Source organism: Triticum dicoccoides, chromosome 5A, assembly GCF_002162155.2.
Source record: "Triticum dicoccoides isolate Atlit2015 ecotype Zavitan chromosome 5A, WEW_v2.0, whole genome shotgun sequence".
In the NCBI taxonomy this organism is placed as follows: domain Eukaryota; kingdom Viridiplantae; phylum Streptophyta; class Magnoliopsida; order Poales; family Poaceae; genus Triticum; species Triticum dicoccoides.
Window position 1 is genome coordinate 643,233,334 of NC_041388.1, and position 14,645 is coordinate 643,247,978.

General features: G+C 46.0%; 3 protein-coding genes across 3 annotated transcripts in view; all 3 read left to right on the plus strand.

Moving 5' to 3' along the window:
* LOC119300291 overlaps window positions 1–426 on the plus strand; it is a 3,428-nt gene extending 3,002 nt beyond the window's left edge. The window contains exon 4 of the mRNA XM_037577308.1: window positions 316–426. Within this exon, the coding sequence (XP_037433205.1) occupies window positions 316–426 (111 nt within the window). The remainder of the gene's footprint in view (window positions 1–315) is intronic.
* Window positions 427–6,292: 5,866 nt separating this feature from the next.
* LOC119300293 (EP1-like glycoprotein 2) lies at window positions 6,293–7,471 on the plus strand. The gene has a single exon (XM_037577309.1). It carries the CDS (start codon window positions 6,293–6,295, stop codon window positions 7,469–7,471), a length of 1,179 nt encoding a protein of 392 aa, XP_037433206.1.
* Window positions 7,472–7,494: 23 nt separating this feature from the next.
* LOC119300294 (G-type lectin S-receptor-like serine/threonine-protein kinase SD2-5) lies at window positions 7,495–8,781 on the plus strand. The gene has a single exon (XM_037577310.1). The coding sequence runs from the start codon at window positions 7,495–7,497 to the stop codon at window positions 8,779–8,781; it is 1,287 nt and encodes a 428-aa protein (XP_037433207.1).
* The last annotated feature ends 5,864 nt before the right edge of the window (window positions 8,782–14,645 follow it).

Here is a 14,645-nt window from a genome sequence, read left to right on the forward strand (position 1 = left end):
AGCACAAGTTACTGCAGTGGCATCAAACCAAAATAAAGCACATTGTAGCAGGAATACAAGACATTGTAGTGGCATCAAACCAAAAGATAACATGCCACATTGTAGCAGGTGCACATTGTAGAATCAACAGAAGTTTGCATCACCTTCTGCCACCTCTACTAGCATTGAACCAGGCCATCCATCCAGTGTGTGTGCCATCAGTTGGTGGAGGAGCACTAGAAGTTGAGGCACCATACTGCCTTGGGGCAGAGAAAGGCCTTGAAGAATTTGCACCTCTCCCAGCAGAAGATTGAGCACTAGAAGATGCTCTTCCAGATCCTCTTCCACCACCAGCCCTTCTTCCTGCACCTCTACCAGCACCACTTCCACCACCTCTACCAGCAGCACTTCCAGTTCTTCCTCCTGGTGTTGGAGCAGGAGCCCTAGTTGTTGCAGGTGGAGCAGCTCTTGGTGTTGGTGCAGGAGCTTTAGGTGTTGGTGTAGGAGCCCTAGTTGTTGGTGCAGGAGATCTAGCTGTTGCTGAAGCAGCTCTAGGTGTTGTTGAAGGAGCTGTAGGAGCAACACCTCTTGCTTGTGAATTCCTTCCAGCAGGCTTGGAAAACAATTCAAAGAAAACACAGTTAATAATACTACAAATAAGAAAGGTAATTTACAGAAACATCAAAATGAAGAACTAGTACAAAGGGGCTTACCACATGTTTGTTCTTTCTTAAGGCCAACTCAGGTTTCAACTGTTTAAGGCAGGTTGTGTATTTATGCCCTTGTAATCCACAATTGCTACAAGTTATTGTCCCCATTCTTGAGGTGGACTTTGGCTTTGGAACTTCAAATTTTCCCTTTATTCTCTTCTCTTTCCTTCTTCCTTTCTTCACTTTAAATGCTGGTGGTTCTATGTCTGGACCTGGGGTCTTTGTCCAGTCATGCTCACCAGGGACAGGATATATCATTGGTTCTTATGCTGCCAAATAATATGGTTTCTTGAAGAATTTGCTTACAAAGTCCTCTGGAAACCTTTTTGCCTTGTTGATTGCTGAGATGGCATGGTTACATGGGATGCCACTGAGGTCCCACTTTCTGCAACCACAGGTTTCAACTTCCAAATTGATAGCATGTGTTTGCTCACCACTAGTTACTTGCCACAAGTTAACACCTGCTTGAATGGGTTTGCAGTACCTGGCCCTTTCCTTTTCAATCTCCAACTTCTCACTGTAATGTGATGTGATCTCCCATCTAGCTTCCCTTCCACTCTCTCTATTCCTGTGCCACCTAACCATCTGCTTATCCTTTATGCCATCACACATAGTTCTTATTGGTTTTTTCCTATGATCTAGGATGTACTTGTTAAACACCTTTGACAAATTGTTGACAACCAAGTCAGTCTTGCTATTTGTGTCAAATGCATGCCTAGCCCATGTTTTCTTGGGTATTGCACTAAGCCACTGCCAAGCTTCCACACTCTCAGCTTTGAGATCATCCATTGCTTTATTAAATTTGTGTTCATTATATGCATAACTGGCATTATCCATGCACTTCTTAAGGTCCTCCCCCCTAAAGCCAGCATTTTGGAAGTTTGCATATATGTGTCTTAAGCAGAATCTTTGATGACTGTTAGGAAAAACTCTATTCACTGCATATAATAGCCCCTGGTGCACACAATTTAAACAGCTAAGCTACTGTCTAATACACATGTAAACACATATTTAGCAGGCAAAGCAAGGTGGATAAACATACCTTCTGTCTGTCTGACATTATAGTATATGGACCATACTGTCCAACTTCTCCTCCAAGACAAATCTTCAGTTGGTGTAGAAACCAGCACCAGTTTGCTTTGTCCTCTTGTCCAACAATGCCAAATGCCAGTGGTTATATGTTGTTATTGCCATCTCTACCAGTGGCAGCAAGGATTTGTGCACCAGTGGTCAGCTTGATAAAACATCCATCAATACCTAAAACAGGAAGTAAACATAACATGTCAAATGCATTTATATGTGCAACCTATTGAAACTAACAACATCAAAGTAGTGTACAAGCTAAAATGAACTAACCAATGAATGGTCTACAGCCCTGTAGAAATCCCTCCCTTGCTCCATTAATGCAGTAAAACATGGCATGGAATCTTGGTCCTGGATGTGGGATTTTTTCAGTGGCTTTTGGAGTTACAGTGGTGACTATAACTCTACTCCCAGGGTTTGTATCCATCACAGTCTGAGCATAGTCTCTCAGCCTTGGGTATTGCTTCCTATGATCTCCCAACACAGCCTCAACAGCTAAGTTTTTTGCCCTATATGCCATAGCCTTGGGTACATCCACACCATACTTTTCCATGCAGGCATCAATAAGTGTATGCATGCTAGTACTGACATCAGATCTGAATAGTGGCTCATATTGCTTTGCAAGCCACTTTGCACTTACCCTACTTGTTTCAGTAGAACTAGGGCAGGTGTGTTGTATCCTCATCTTCTTAATTACAAAAGTGTTTCCCCCTTTTATAACAGCTGCCACAATGCAGAACTTACAATGTTCATTCTTGCAATGCACAATGATCCTCTGATCTGAGTTCCTGTGATACTTGAAGTCTCTGCACTGAGTGATGTGCAAGCTCAACAGAGCATCTTTGAATTGATGTTGATCTTTGAAGCACATATGCAGTTTTAGTTGTTGGTGTGGTTGTTCCAAATCCTCATTGTACCATACTCTAGCTGGCCTCTTCTTTGCCCTACTCTTCCTTTTTTGAGGTAGCACAAATGCTAGTGGCTCAAACCCATCATCTTCACTGTCCTTCAATAAACTATCATCTTCTTCATCTGATGATGGTTTCCAATCAGGTTGCACTTCTTCTAAAACACTGGAATGTGACCTTGTTGTTGGTCCCCTCCTTACTTGCAACTTCTGCTTCTTCTTTGCTGGCACATATATTTTTTCCTCCTCTTCTGGAACAATAGGGTCATCATCCTCCAACTCAAATAATTCCTCTACCTCTGTGTCACCCTCATAATGCACTTGTTCTTCATCCTCTAATTCTTCTTCTGATTCTTCATCCTCTGTTTCTTCCTCATGTTGCTCTTGTACTTCTTCCTCTCTCTGTCTATTTCCCTCTTCCATCTCCATGTCTTCAGCATCATGCATTTCCTCATTATAGTTAGGCCTTAAATCCCCCATGTCACTATCATACTGCCCTTCAGATCCTTCAGATGAACATGCATAACTGCCATCATAGCCAACTTGTTCTTCTTCCACAACTTCTTTTAACTTGGGATTTAAAACACTCCTGCTCTCTTGTGTTAAAACAGCAGGGCCTGCAGCTGCAATATAACTGCTACTCTGACCTTCATAAGCAACACCTTGCTGATCAACAGCATAAACAGGAGGATCGGCAAGATCAAAAACAACAGGCTCAGAATATTCAGTTATATCTAAATTTTGCTTCTGTACAAAACCCTTTTGTGGTACACTGACAGCTGGTGGACAAGCCCTAAATAGCAAATTAAGCACCAAACTCTCCTCATTCTGCCTCTTGATCAACTGTAGTTTAACATTACTATCAACCAATTCCAAGCCCTGCTCTCCTGGGGTCTCCATGTAAAACATTAGTGAAGCATCAATACTAAAGCCTTGGGTTTCCATCAATGCAACCATATTTAGATATGTCACATCTGAACAGCTTAATTTCCTCTCTAACAGATCATTATTGTCAAAATGGATCCTAACATTCCATATGTCTTCATATAAACTACAATTCACATGCAATTTGCCTAATCAGTACACTATAACCCTAATTAGCAAATAAATGAGAAGAAAAAAAAGAGACAGAAACAGAAACTTACAGGACGCCGCCGAGCCCGTGGGTCAGCTCATGGCTATTGCTAGGGTTCGCCACCCATTGCTTTGCCAACCGTACCCGCTGCTCCATGGACAGTGCGGGCTCAATGAACTCGTCGTCGTCGCTGGAGTACTCAGAGCTCGAGTAGCCATCGCCGCCCTCGATTGGAGATCTCCCCTCGATTCCTCCTGCCGCGCCGATGCCGAAGAGGGGAAGGTTTGCGCCGCCGCCATCGCCGTCGCCGCCATCGCCGTCGCCGCCATCGCCGTCGCCGCCACCGCCGCTGCCGCCACCACCGCCCGGGGGCGCCGCCGCCATCGCCGTACGCGCAGGGGAGCTAGGGTTCGTCGACGAACAGAGACGGCGAGGAGGAATAGAGTGGAGCACGGGCCGGTCCGGTTCGAGCCGGACCGCACCTATTGAGCGAGCGGGCGCGTGTCGATTCGCCAGCGTGGCATCTGATGCGCGGGCCCGGGCGGTCAGTTCCAGCATCAATATGTACAAATACGAAGTTTAGCCCGATTTGCAACGGTTCGGTCCAAACGTGGTACTGACACGTAAAAATTTTCAAAACTGGTACCAATTCGCCACCACGGCCCCAATTATGGTACTATCGTGTAATTAACTCCAAAAGAAAAGCAAAAAAGTAGATAGCCTCTTGTCCAAGTCCTTCAGACGCTGGTCGCCAACTGGCATATTCAGTACACAAACTCACGAAATCAACAAACAACTCGCAATCTAATAAATATCTTATCAGCCGGCATAAACAACCAAGCAACATGCACGCACCCAGGATCGACGGTTAGCAAGGAGGATGCCATGAGAGACTTAATTGTGAAGCTTCTTATTTAACTGTGCTTACTTTGAAAATACCTCCCTTACCATCAGAGTAAATTGCACAAAACCACCACTTTGAAGGCTAGGTTTAAGAAAAACACTATAATACATTTTTTTTGTAAAAAACACCACGTCTATGGTAATCTTTTTTACAAAAAACACTGATTGGCGGATCGGGCTCAGTTAAGTGCGTTTATGACAGACGGGGCCCGCCAGTCAGGCTGACGTGGCACCACTTAAGCTCTCAAATATAACGGCGACGTTTGATAACGTTATCCTCATGTGGGGACCTATGGGGGTCCACCTGTCATCCAAAGAAAAAAATAAGAAAATCTGGCTCCTACTCTTGCTATCCTCACGACCCCGTGCGAGGTCTTGGTGCCAGAGACGCATCGCGCTGCCGCCGCCCAACCTGTGTACGCCACCGGCCGGCGATCGCAGCAGCAGCTCCAACTCGGGCAGGAATCTCGCACCAGGACAGCGGCCGCGCTGCTCGGCTTCACCTGCGCATCCCTCGTCACCGGTCGGGCCCTGCCCCCGCTGCAACTCACTCCGACCCCAACGCGGGCCGGCGTTCCGTCGCACGGCTCCCTCCGACGCACGGTGTGCCGCGACTGCGACGAGGCAACCGACCGCCTGATCCCGGAGCTCCAACCGTTCCCGCCTCGCCGGCGTGGCCACGCCGCCCGCCGACGACCATCTCTGCGTCCCGCTGCAGTCGGCCGGCCGAGGAGCTCAAGGTGGCTGCTCTCCAGCCGCCACACCAAGCCTCCACGGCTTGCTGCGATGCAGGCTCCTTCCCCCAGACCCGACGGTGCGCCTCCTCGCCGGCGACGAGATCCATCGGCGCGTCGTACTACTGCTCTGCTCGTGTGCTTGCGCAGGCCAAATCCATGGAGCTGGTTGCTTTTATGTTTTTGATTGAAGGGTGTCCCTGTGAAATTGTAGGGGCTGGTTTGTAAAATGTTAGAGAGGACTATGACACTGACAAGCGGGTCCCATGTCTAGCAATCGATTTAATGTAACGGTGTGATAAATTTGTGCCACGTAAGCCTGATTGGCAGGCCCCGTCTGCCATAAACACACTTAACTGAGGCAACGTCGCCGATCAGTATTTTTTGCAAAAAGATTACCGTAGACTTGGTGTTTTCTAAAAAAAATGTATTGTAGTGTTTTTCGCAAACCTAGTCTTCAAAGTGGTGATTTTGTGCAATTTACTCTTGCCATCAACACCTGCTTTTCTTGACAGTATGATTCTTTTTTCAATTTTCTTGGCAGTATGATTCTAACAGGCATAGGACAAGCAATTTCTCATGGCAATGACTTTGAACAGCCAACCCGTGACCTTTTGGGACGCGTTTGGACAGTCCATGTACGTATGGAGAGCTAAAAAGGAGGAACCACGCTGAGAGGCTCGGAGTGAGATGCTGGATCCAATGAACCGGAGACGAAGGAAGACCGAGACTTTGAGTCTATAGGCACCTCTCGTTGGGGCGAGGCTACCTTTTCGGCGAGCACATTCATTTGCTCCTTTGGCTCCGATCTACAGGTTCGATAGTTTCTCCTTAATCTGCCTTCCGTTTCTTGTCAAAAATGCGAGTTTCTTCTTACAGCATTCTTTTTCGTGCAGGCACCATGGGCTCTGCCAATGTCTTCTTGGTCGTGCTTGCAGCTGTAGCATCGTTGTTGGTCGTGCAGGGCTTCGCCTCTGACGACTACATGGGTGCAACAATGGGGATCAGTATAAACGCCTCCCTCTCAACAAGGTGGATCAATAACAGCGTCTCTCTGTCAGACGCATTCTCCAACTACGGGGACGGTACAACAGTACGCCCCACCGTCCTCCATTCAACAATGGTTGCTGGGCGCTTTCAAGGGTGGTCTTTTGGCGCAGGGTTCTTCTGCACCTCCCCCTGTGACGTCTTCATCTTTTCCGTCTTCATTATAACCAGTGTCGGGATCTATGGCAGTGACACTGGATTTCGGATTATCCCGTCAGGGCCACATGTTGTCTGGTCAGCCAACAGGGATACTCCTGTCAGGGAGAACGCCACCATTGAGCTTACTAGGCATGGCGACCTGGTACTCCGTGATGCCGATGGGAGGACGGTTTGGTCAAGTGGCACTTCTGGCAAATCCGTGGATGGCATGGAGATCATGAAGCACGGCAACCTGGTGATGTTTGATCAGAAGAATGCCATTGTGTGGCAGTCATTGGACCATCCAACTGATTCATTGGTCCCTGGGCAATCACTTATGGAAGGTATGAGGCTCGCAGCTACAAAATCGACTAAGAATCAGTTTTATATTACTGTACTCCGAGATGGATTATACGGTTATGTCAAATCCACACCACCACAACTTTACTTCTCATATCCATCGGTGAAAAGTAGTAAGACTGTAAGTGATCCAACAAATGTTACATTCCAGAATGGCGAGCTTAGAATCATTTTAGACGCACCAAAAAAACCTTATCATGACTCGTCAACACAGAGTACCGTTATCTACTTCGGTATTGTTGATTATCTCAAGCTGCCATCATCCCAGTTCAGCCAGTATATGAGATTAGAGTATGATGGGTGCCTAAGGCTGCATCAATGGTCTGATAATGAAAATCAGTGGACTACGTCTGATGTAATGGAAATCTCTCGTCATTGTGATGAGCAATTATCATGCTTTGGGAAGAGGGAGTACAGGATCTCGGGTGATTGTGCTTACCCAACAGTGTGCGGGGACTACGGGATATGCACAAATGGGCAGTGCAGCTGTTCTCATGAGAGTAATACTAATTTGAACTACTTCAAACCTGCTTGAAGAACTGTTCCTGCAGGGCTGTTATGTTCAGGTATGGCCAGAACGATTCCAATGGTGAACGTTTCTGGGTAACAAAGGTTTTCTCATTGCAGTCGATACAACCTGAAGCTGCTCATTACAACTCCACTGCTTATCTCAAGGTGCAGTATAGCTCCTCCGATTCCAGTTCTGATCTCACTCTAAACAAAAGGAAGGTCATTTTAGCAATTACACTTCCAACAACAAGTATTCTTATATTACTTATTATTGTTGCCATTCTTTATCCGCAAAGGAGGAGGAAGTATAAAGAGAACGATGAAGACTCTGAATTCAATCAATTATTATCAGGAATGCCAACGAGGTTTTCTTTTGAGAAGTTGAGAGAATGTACTGAAGGGTTCAGTAAAAAACTCGGGGGAGGTGGATTTGGTTCTGTTTTTGAAAGGAAACTCGATGGAGAGAGAGTTGCAGTAAAACATTTGGAAGGTGCTAGGCAAGGAAAGAAAGAATTCTTGGCAGAGGTTGAAACTATTGGCAGCATTGAACACATCAATCTTATCAAGCTTATTGGCTTTTGTGCAGAGAAATCTCATAGGCTTCTGGTATATGAATATATGTCAAGAGGGTCGCTTGATAGGTGGATCTATAACCGCCGTAGTAATACCCGTTTTGATTGGTCCACCCGATGCAAGATTATTCTACATATTGCAAAGGGCCTATGCTATCTTCATGAAGGGTGCAGACGAGAAATTGCTCATTTGGACATCAAACCACAAAAAATTCTCTTAGACGGGAACTTCAATGCCAAAGTGGCTGATTTTGGACTATCCAAGTTAATAGACAGGGATCAAAGCAAGGTAATGACAATGATGAGAGGAACACCTGGGTATCTGGCACCTGAATGGTTAACATCGCAGATCACTGAAAAAGTCGATGTGTACAGCTTTGGTGTTGTTATCTTGGAAATAATAAGTGGAAGAAAATGCATTGACCGTTCTCGGCCAGAGGAGGATGTTCATATTATTTATTTATTACGAGAAAAGGCTCAAAACAATCAGTGGATTGATCTGATCGTCGATAATAATAGTGATGATAGTGTCTCACGCCAGGAGGAAGTGATCCAAATGATGAAGCTTGCAATGTGGTGTTTGCAGAATGATAGCAGCCATAGGCCTTCCATGTCAATGGTGATCAAGGTGTTGGAAGGTGCTATAAGCGTTGAAAGTCACATAATTCAGAGCTTTCTCAATGCAAACTCGATCATGTCTGTTCAAGATAATCAATACCTATATTTGGTTCGTGAAGCATCTATCTTATCTGGCCCATGGTGAAAAAGGCAGTTAATGCAGCCAAGAAATTCCACACTGCAGAGTTTGATTTTTTGCAACTAATTTTATCGTATCCTATAGTATTTATGCGTTGGAAGCATGTTTTGAATGGCATCAAATAAATAATTGCTGGCCAGTATGTTAATTAAGCGAAGTTGTATCTCCTCATAATGAGGCAGGTTTTCCATGGAACCCTGTGCGTGAGTAGCATAAGGCTGGTCGCACCCGTGTGATCCGAAAATTACTAAGTCAGTGTGCAGCGCCTGAGAGCTAGGCGCCACACTATACAGTATAACATCTAGCTTCTAGGCGTTGCACTAGTGGTTGCTTCATTTTATAGTGCAACCACTAGTGCAGCGCCTGAGAGCTAGGCGCCACGCTATACAGTGCAGCGCCTAGCTCTCAGGCTCTGCACAATGACTTAGCAATTTTTAGGCAGTCTGGGGTGCAACGCTGGCCAGACGTGTAGCGCCTATCTATGAGGCGTTGCACAGTGTAGTGTGGCGCCTTCGTGTCGGGCGTCACACAAAAAGATCAGCCGCGTGAAATAGTTTCACGGGCAGTTCATTCTGTGATTTGATTTCGTTCACAGGTCAAATTTGCCATCATAGGTAGTATCATGCATGCCAACTAGGCAAATTTGATGAGGTGACATATAATTAAATGAAGAAAGAGAGGGTTGAGTATCATATCATGATACTGTATCATATTAAATGTTATGCTACTATGTGTCATGCATGGCAATAAATGAAATCATCTATGATACTAACATATAATACTATGCACTACGGATGATACTACTCTATGATACTTGCCATTACGACCAGCCTAAGCAAAGTCTGTCAGGTGACTGTTTTACCAGCTCTGTTAGGTGATCTTCCAGGGTATTATAAACATGTTTATTCAAAAACTATTTTTCATAAGGGTAATTTTGATATTTACATTAAACTAATTTTGATATGCCATGGCATCATATTGACGTAAACAGGTGAATAATTTCGTCTCTTTTGCAGTTGTACGATCCCCAGTTCCCCACAACCAAATTGGCATGGGCTAAACCATCTATCAGCACCCAAAATAAATTGTTCTATCACTCTTTTCCTTCTTGGATAGTGAAACAGGAAAATTAGACTGTCTTTTGACAGGACCACGACACATGTTATGTGATGGTTAATATTCCTATTGATTCTTTTAGTGAGTTTCACCATTAAAGATCTTCTAAACTATTACTTCAAATCAGTGTAAGGACAAAAATTACTAACAAGTGTGTAGTTTTCCAAAAGAAAACATGTTTTGACTGTAAGAGATAGTACTAAAAGGAAGTTAACTGAAGTTGAGAGGAAGATAATAAAATTGGCAGTTACCATACCTCGAAAACGAATTTTTTTCTGAGAACCAGAAAAGAGCGGGAAGGATCCATATTATCTGAGGTAGCACCTTCTTCACCTTTATCATAATAATCTCCATGATGAATAATGACTGTAGCCTCGTTTTTCCCCAATGGTGTAGAACTGTCCAGAGCCGTTGTTTTGTTGTCTGAAACAGGGAGATTTGTGCCTGGTATTAACATTGAAAAGTACATTTAAATTTTGAATCATTGAAACTGTAGGACATAGAAAAGGCTAAACAACAATCTGAAGACCACGCAGAAAACTTTAAACTCCAAAGTTTAGATTGGAAATTTTGACATTCACAAACGATTTTCAAGAAAAGAAAAGAGGGCAATAAGTAGCATGTGTGGAACCATCAAAACTTGCTTCCTTACCACGGTCCTATTCCGACATGAGTAAATCTTTTGGATATGAAAGGGTAAGAGGATCATTCAGGGATCAAATTGACGGTGGAAGGGGATCGCCGGAGGGAGGTGCGCTCGCCGCCGTAGGGCTTCGGACTGACTGCTCGCTATGGCTTTGTATGAAGAGGTATTGGGCCGGGCCCTGTCCGTCCAGTGCTAAGTGCGGGGATTTTTTTTCCCGACGAAAGAAGCCCAGGTCTCGCCATTAGCACCCTTTTGAAGTTTCGAATATGACTAGGACGGGTTTAAATGAGTGTGGATTTTTGGAGGCTGAGCTCCAGTGAGCTTGGTATTTTGAAAATATCAAAAAGCATATTTAAAGTTTCCCAAAAATAAGAAAAGAATCCATGGAAACATATATGTACTCCCTCCGTTCCAAAATATAGTGCGTCCTCGGTTCCCGCACTTCAATTTTGACCATAAATTTAACCAACAAGATCGACTGCGGTGGGAGCGAAATTATACCAATGAATTTGTATTCAAAAGAATTTTTCAATTATATATTGTTTGCTCTCGTTGGTTAAATTTATGGTTAAAGTTGAATCTCAGGAAGCGTGGACGCATTATATTTTGGAACGGAGGGAGTATACCGCAAGGACGTGTTAAATTTCATCAAAAAATGTTGTGATTTGTACGCTGTACAAAAAAACATAATTCCGGCCCAATAAAAAAAATAAAAGGCCCGTTTAAAATGTGTACTTGTCTTTTTTTCTGTACGCCACATGTAAAAGTATAATGCTGTGAAATTTTGCACATATGTAGTATACATGTGCACGTGTGTTCACAAATAGATTTGAAATTTTTCGTGCTCCAAGAAAATAAAATTTAAAAACGAGCTTACTGGAGCTCGGGCTTCCTTGGCATTTTTCGGGGTTTATATGCTCTTCCCAGAAAAAAAAACTGGGACACCTCTAATCTAAAAAATACACTAAGTGACTAGGCTGGATTAATTTTTGTATGGCATCACAGTTTTTTTAAAGCGCCACCCTGAGGAAAGGTTCCCCACCTGAATATATTTCAGTTTCTCAAAAAAAAAAACCTGAATATATTTCAAATAATTATTTTTTTACATGAGAGTTTTTAGGTGATACGCCACAATCTTATATGATCCCTAAGAGTCCAAAAAAAAGATCGTTTGACTGGGCTCGTGATGGGGAGAGGGAATGGGAATTCAGAGATGGGAGTTTGTAGAGAGATTAGCATGGGAAATTGATATTAAATCCCATTTCTTTCTTTGGCATGTGATGGCAGTTAGACTAGGGAATTTAAGAGAGAGTTAACTGTCCCTATTTAGTTGGTAGGATTAGGTAGGGGCTAAAAAACTTTCAACGGTGCCTCTTCTCTTGCGCACGTACCAAACAAACCGATTGTTATATTCTTCCTAGATACTTAAACGCGCAGCTGCCTATTTGAACGATGCAAGCGCACACGCTAGATGATAAAAAAGTAGGTCGATGTCCGGAACAAACGCGTTATCCAGTGGGTAGTGTAAAGAACCTAAATACTTAAACATGCAGCTGCGCTATTTGGACGATGCAAGCGCACACGCTAGATGACAAAAAAGTAGGTCGCTGTCGGGAACAAACGCGTTATCCAGTGGGTAGTGTAAAGAATACCCATGCGCATGCATGTGCCGACGTCATCTATTTATGCTGTTTCAATTTTTCAAAAAGCTACAACTTTTGAACTGAGTGTCAGAATGCAGAACTATTTTCATCGCTGGGTTTCTCGTGACGAGCTCTTCAAAACTAGATCCCATATGAATATGTTTTGACGATTTTTTTTCAAAAGCAACTTTGATGCTAGATGAAGCAATTTTAGTGTTAAACATGAGCAACTCTGATGCTAGATGAATTGCATCGTGTGTATAACTAACTTCGCCTAGTAGCCACCTAGTTAGTTGTGTGCAACAATCCACAACTTATTTTCTAATGTATGCAACCGTGATTTCTAAGTTGCATACATTAGAAAATAAGTTGTGATTATTTAGTTGCCTATCATACTGTGAAAGTTTCTTATCGTAGAGTAGAAACTTGTCTAACATGGCTTCTAAGTTGTCTATCTCAGAAACCAGGTTGTCCTTTCACTGTGAAGTTGCCTATGAGTGACCCTCAATTTCTTACAATACTATGAAAGTTTTCCATCAAGGGACCTAAGTTGCCTACAATATCAAAAAGTTTTTGTGGGATCTAAGTCATCTATCATGATTTCAAATTTTGAACTATGTGGGGATGGGTGGTATGAGATCTGTGTGCTTTTCTTTTCTAGGGAGTCTGCCCGCCAATGCTACCGAGCACACGGGTGTTAGCTAGCCAGGTCGTGACAAGCTCTTCAAAACTAAACCCACATGGATATGTTTTGATGATTTTTCTTTCTTTCTTTCAGAAAGCAATCGTCGGGTGGTAGGTGCGACATATGCCAACGAGTGGCTTATCATTGTGGGAGCCAGAAAGACGTCGTCGGTGCCTGGAAACGGGATGAGGCGAAGACATGCACGCCGGCGAATCTTACCCAGCTTCGGGGCTTGTCGGGTGGTAGGTGCGACATATGCCAACGGGTGGCTTATCATTGTGGGAGCCAGTAAGACATCGCCGGTGCCTGAAAACGGGATAAGGCGAAGACATGCACGCCGGCGGATCTTACCCAGCTTCGGGGCTCTCCGTGGAGATAACACCCCTACTGCTGCTCTGCGGGGTCTCCGCATGATCACTAGATGAACAAGTAGCTACACAGTGCTCTTTGAGCTGCTTGGTGGGAGGAGGAGGAAGGGCACGGCTAGCCTGCTTCTTCTCCTTGTGTGGTGTCTAGGACTAGCAGGGGGTCGAACCCTTTGCATGGGTGCCCCGGGGGGTTTATATAGGCCCGGGGGTACAATGGTAATCCGACTGGGCGCGGGGCCCAGCCGTCTGTGACTGCGCTCGCCGGCTCCTGCGCCGGCTGCTGGGGCCCGCCGACTGGTGGGTCCCGCCGACTGCCGGCCCCTTGGTCGACAGGCAGGCCCCACTGTCCAGGACCTGGTCGACGGCTGATCAATGTGGCTTCATCTTGGTGACATGGGCTTCGTCGTGGTAGGCGCAGCTACAGTGCCGCCGCCCGTCGGGCGATCGCTGTAGCCTCACCGCGTCTTGTCTCCTTAATGGGGCGTCTCCTTCGAGGGAGGCGGCAAGCCGGCTGCGGGGAGCCGGCTCTGTCTTAGGCCGACTGGTTGGAGGCGTGGCCGCCTTCGGGCGTCTCTCTGCCCGAAGGGGCCCACCATCTGTGGGCCACACTGGCGGCCCGTCGTGGGTGACACCAAGGTCAACATGGCAACAGTGCCGCGCCGGACGGGTCATGCCTACTCCGTACGGCGCACTGTGCCAGGCGTGCTCCGGGATTCGGGGGTGGCAGGCTTCACTATAGCCACGCCCCGTCGCACCGCCGTTAGGTGGGTGCAAACTTTGAGGGTACGGTCTCGACCGCTTTATGGGAGCCGGCTTCTTGGTGTCGGCCTTCTCATGGCCGGCTTCCCGAAGTCGGCCCTCCCATGGCTTTCTTCATGAGGGCTAAAGTCGGGCCGCCTTTCGAAAGCCGGCCTGGATGGCAGCCAGCAAGGGGAAGGCGGCTCCATGTCTTGGATTCTTGAGAGCCGGACGGGCTCGTAATTTTTTCAGAAGGGCCAGGGGAAGCCGGCTAGGCTACCCATGGCTATTTACTCCGACAGTAGTCCCCGAAGCTGATCGAGCTCCGAGGCGGACAAAGGGACGAGAAGCTTGGTCAGCTTCCCATCCTGAAGAGCCGGCTTTGCGGGTGTATGCCGACTTCAGAGAGCTCTGCGTCTTGCAAGCGAGGAAGGGGGCGACCTGCATGCTGACCGCGGGCCCTCCCGCGGCCATGTGGCAGCGAGGTCCTGCCAGCGCACGCGTGCGACGGGATGCCGCCGCAGGCCCGGGCCCGCCACTCGCAGGCCTTGGTCCGAGCGCGGATCTTCCGTGGCCCACATGGGCCGCTCGCCTTCCCGCGACAGTTTTATTTCGCCGTTAAGGCACAATAAGCGCGGGACGTGAGGGAGTGGGCACGATTGATCCCCACGTTT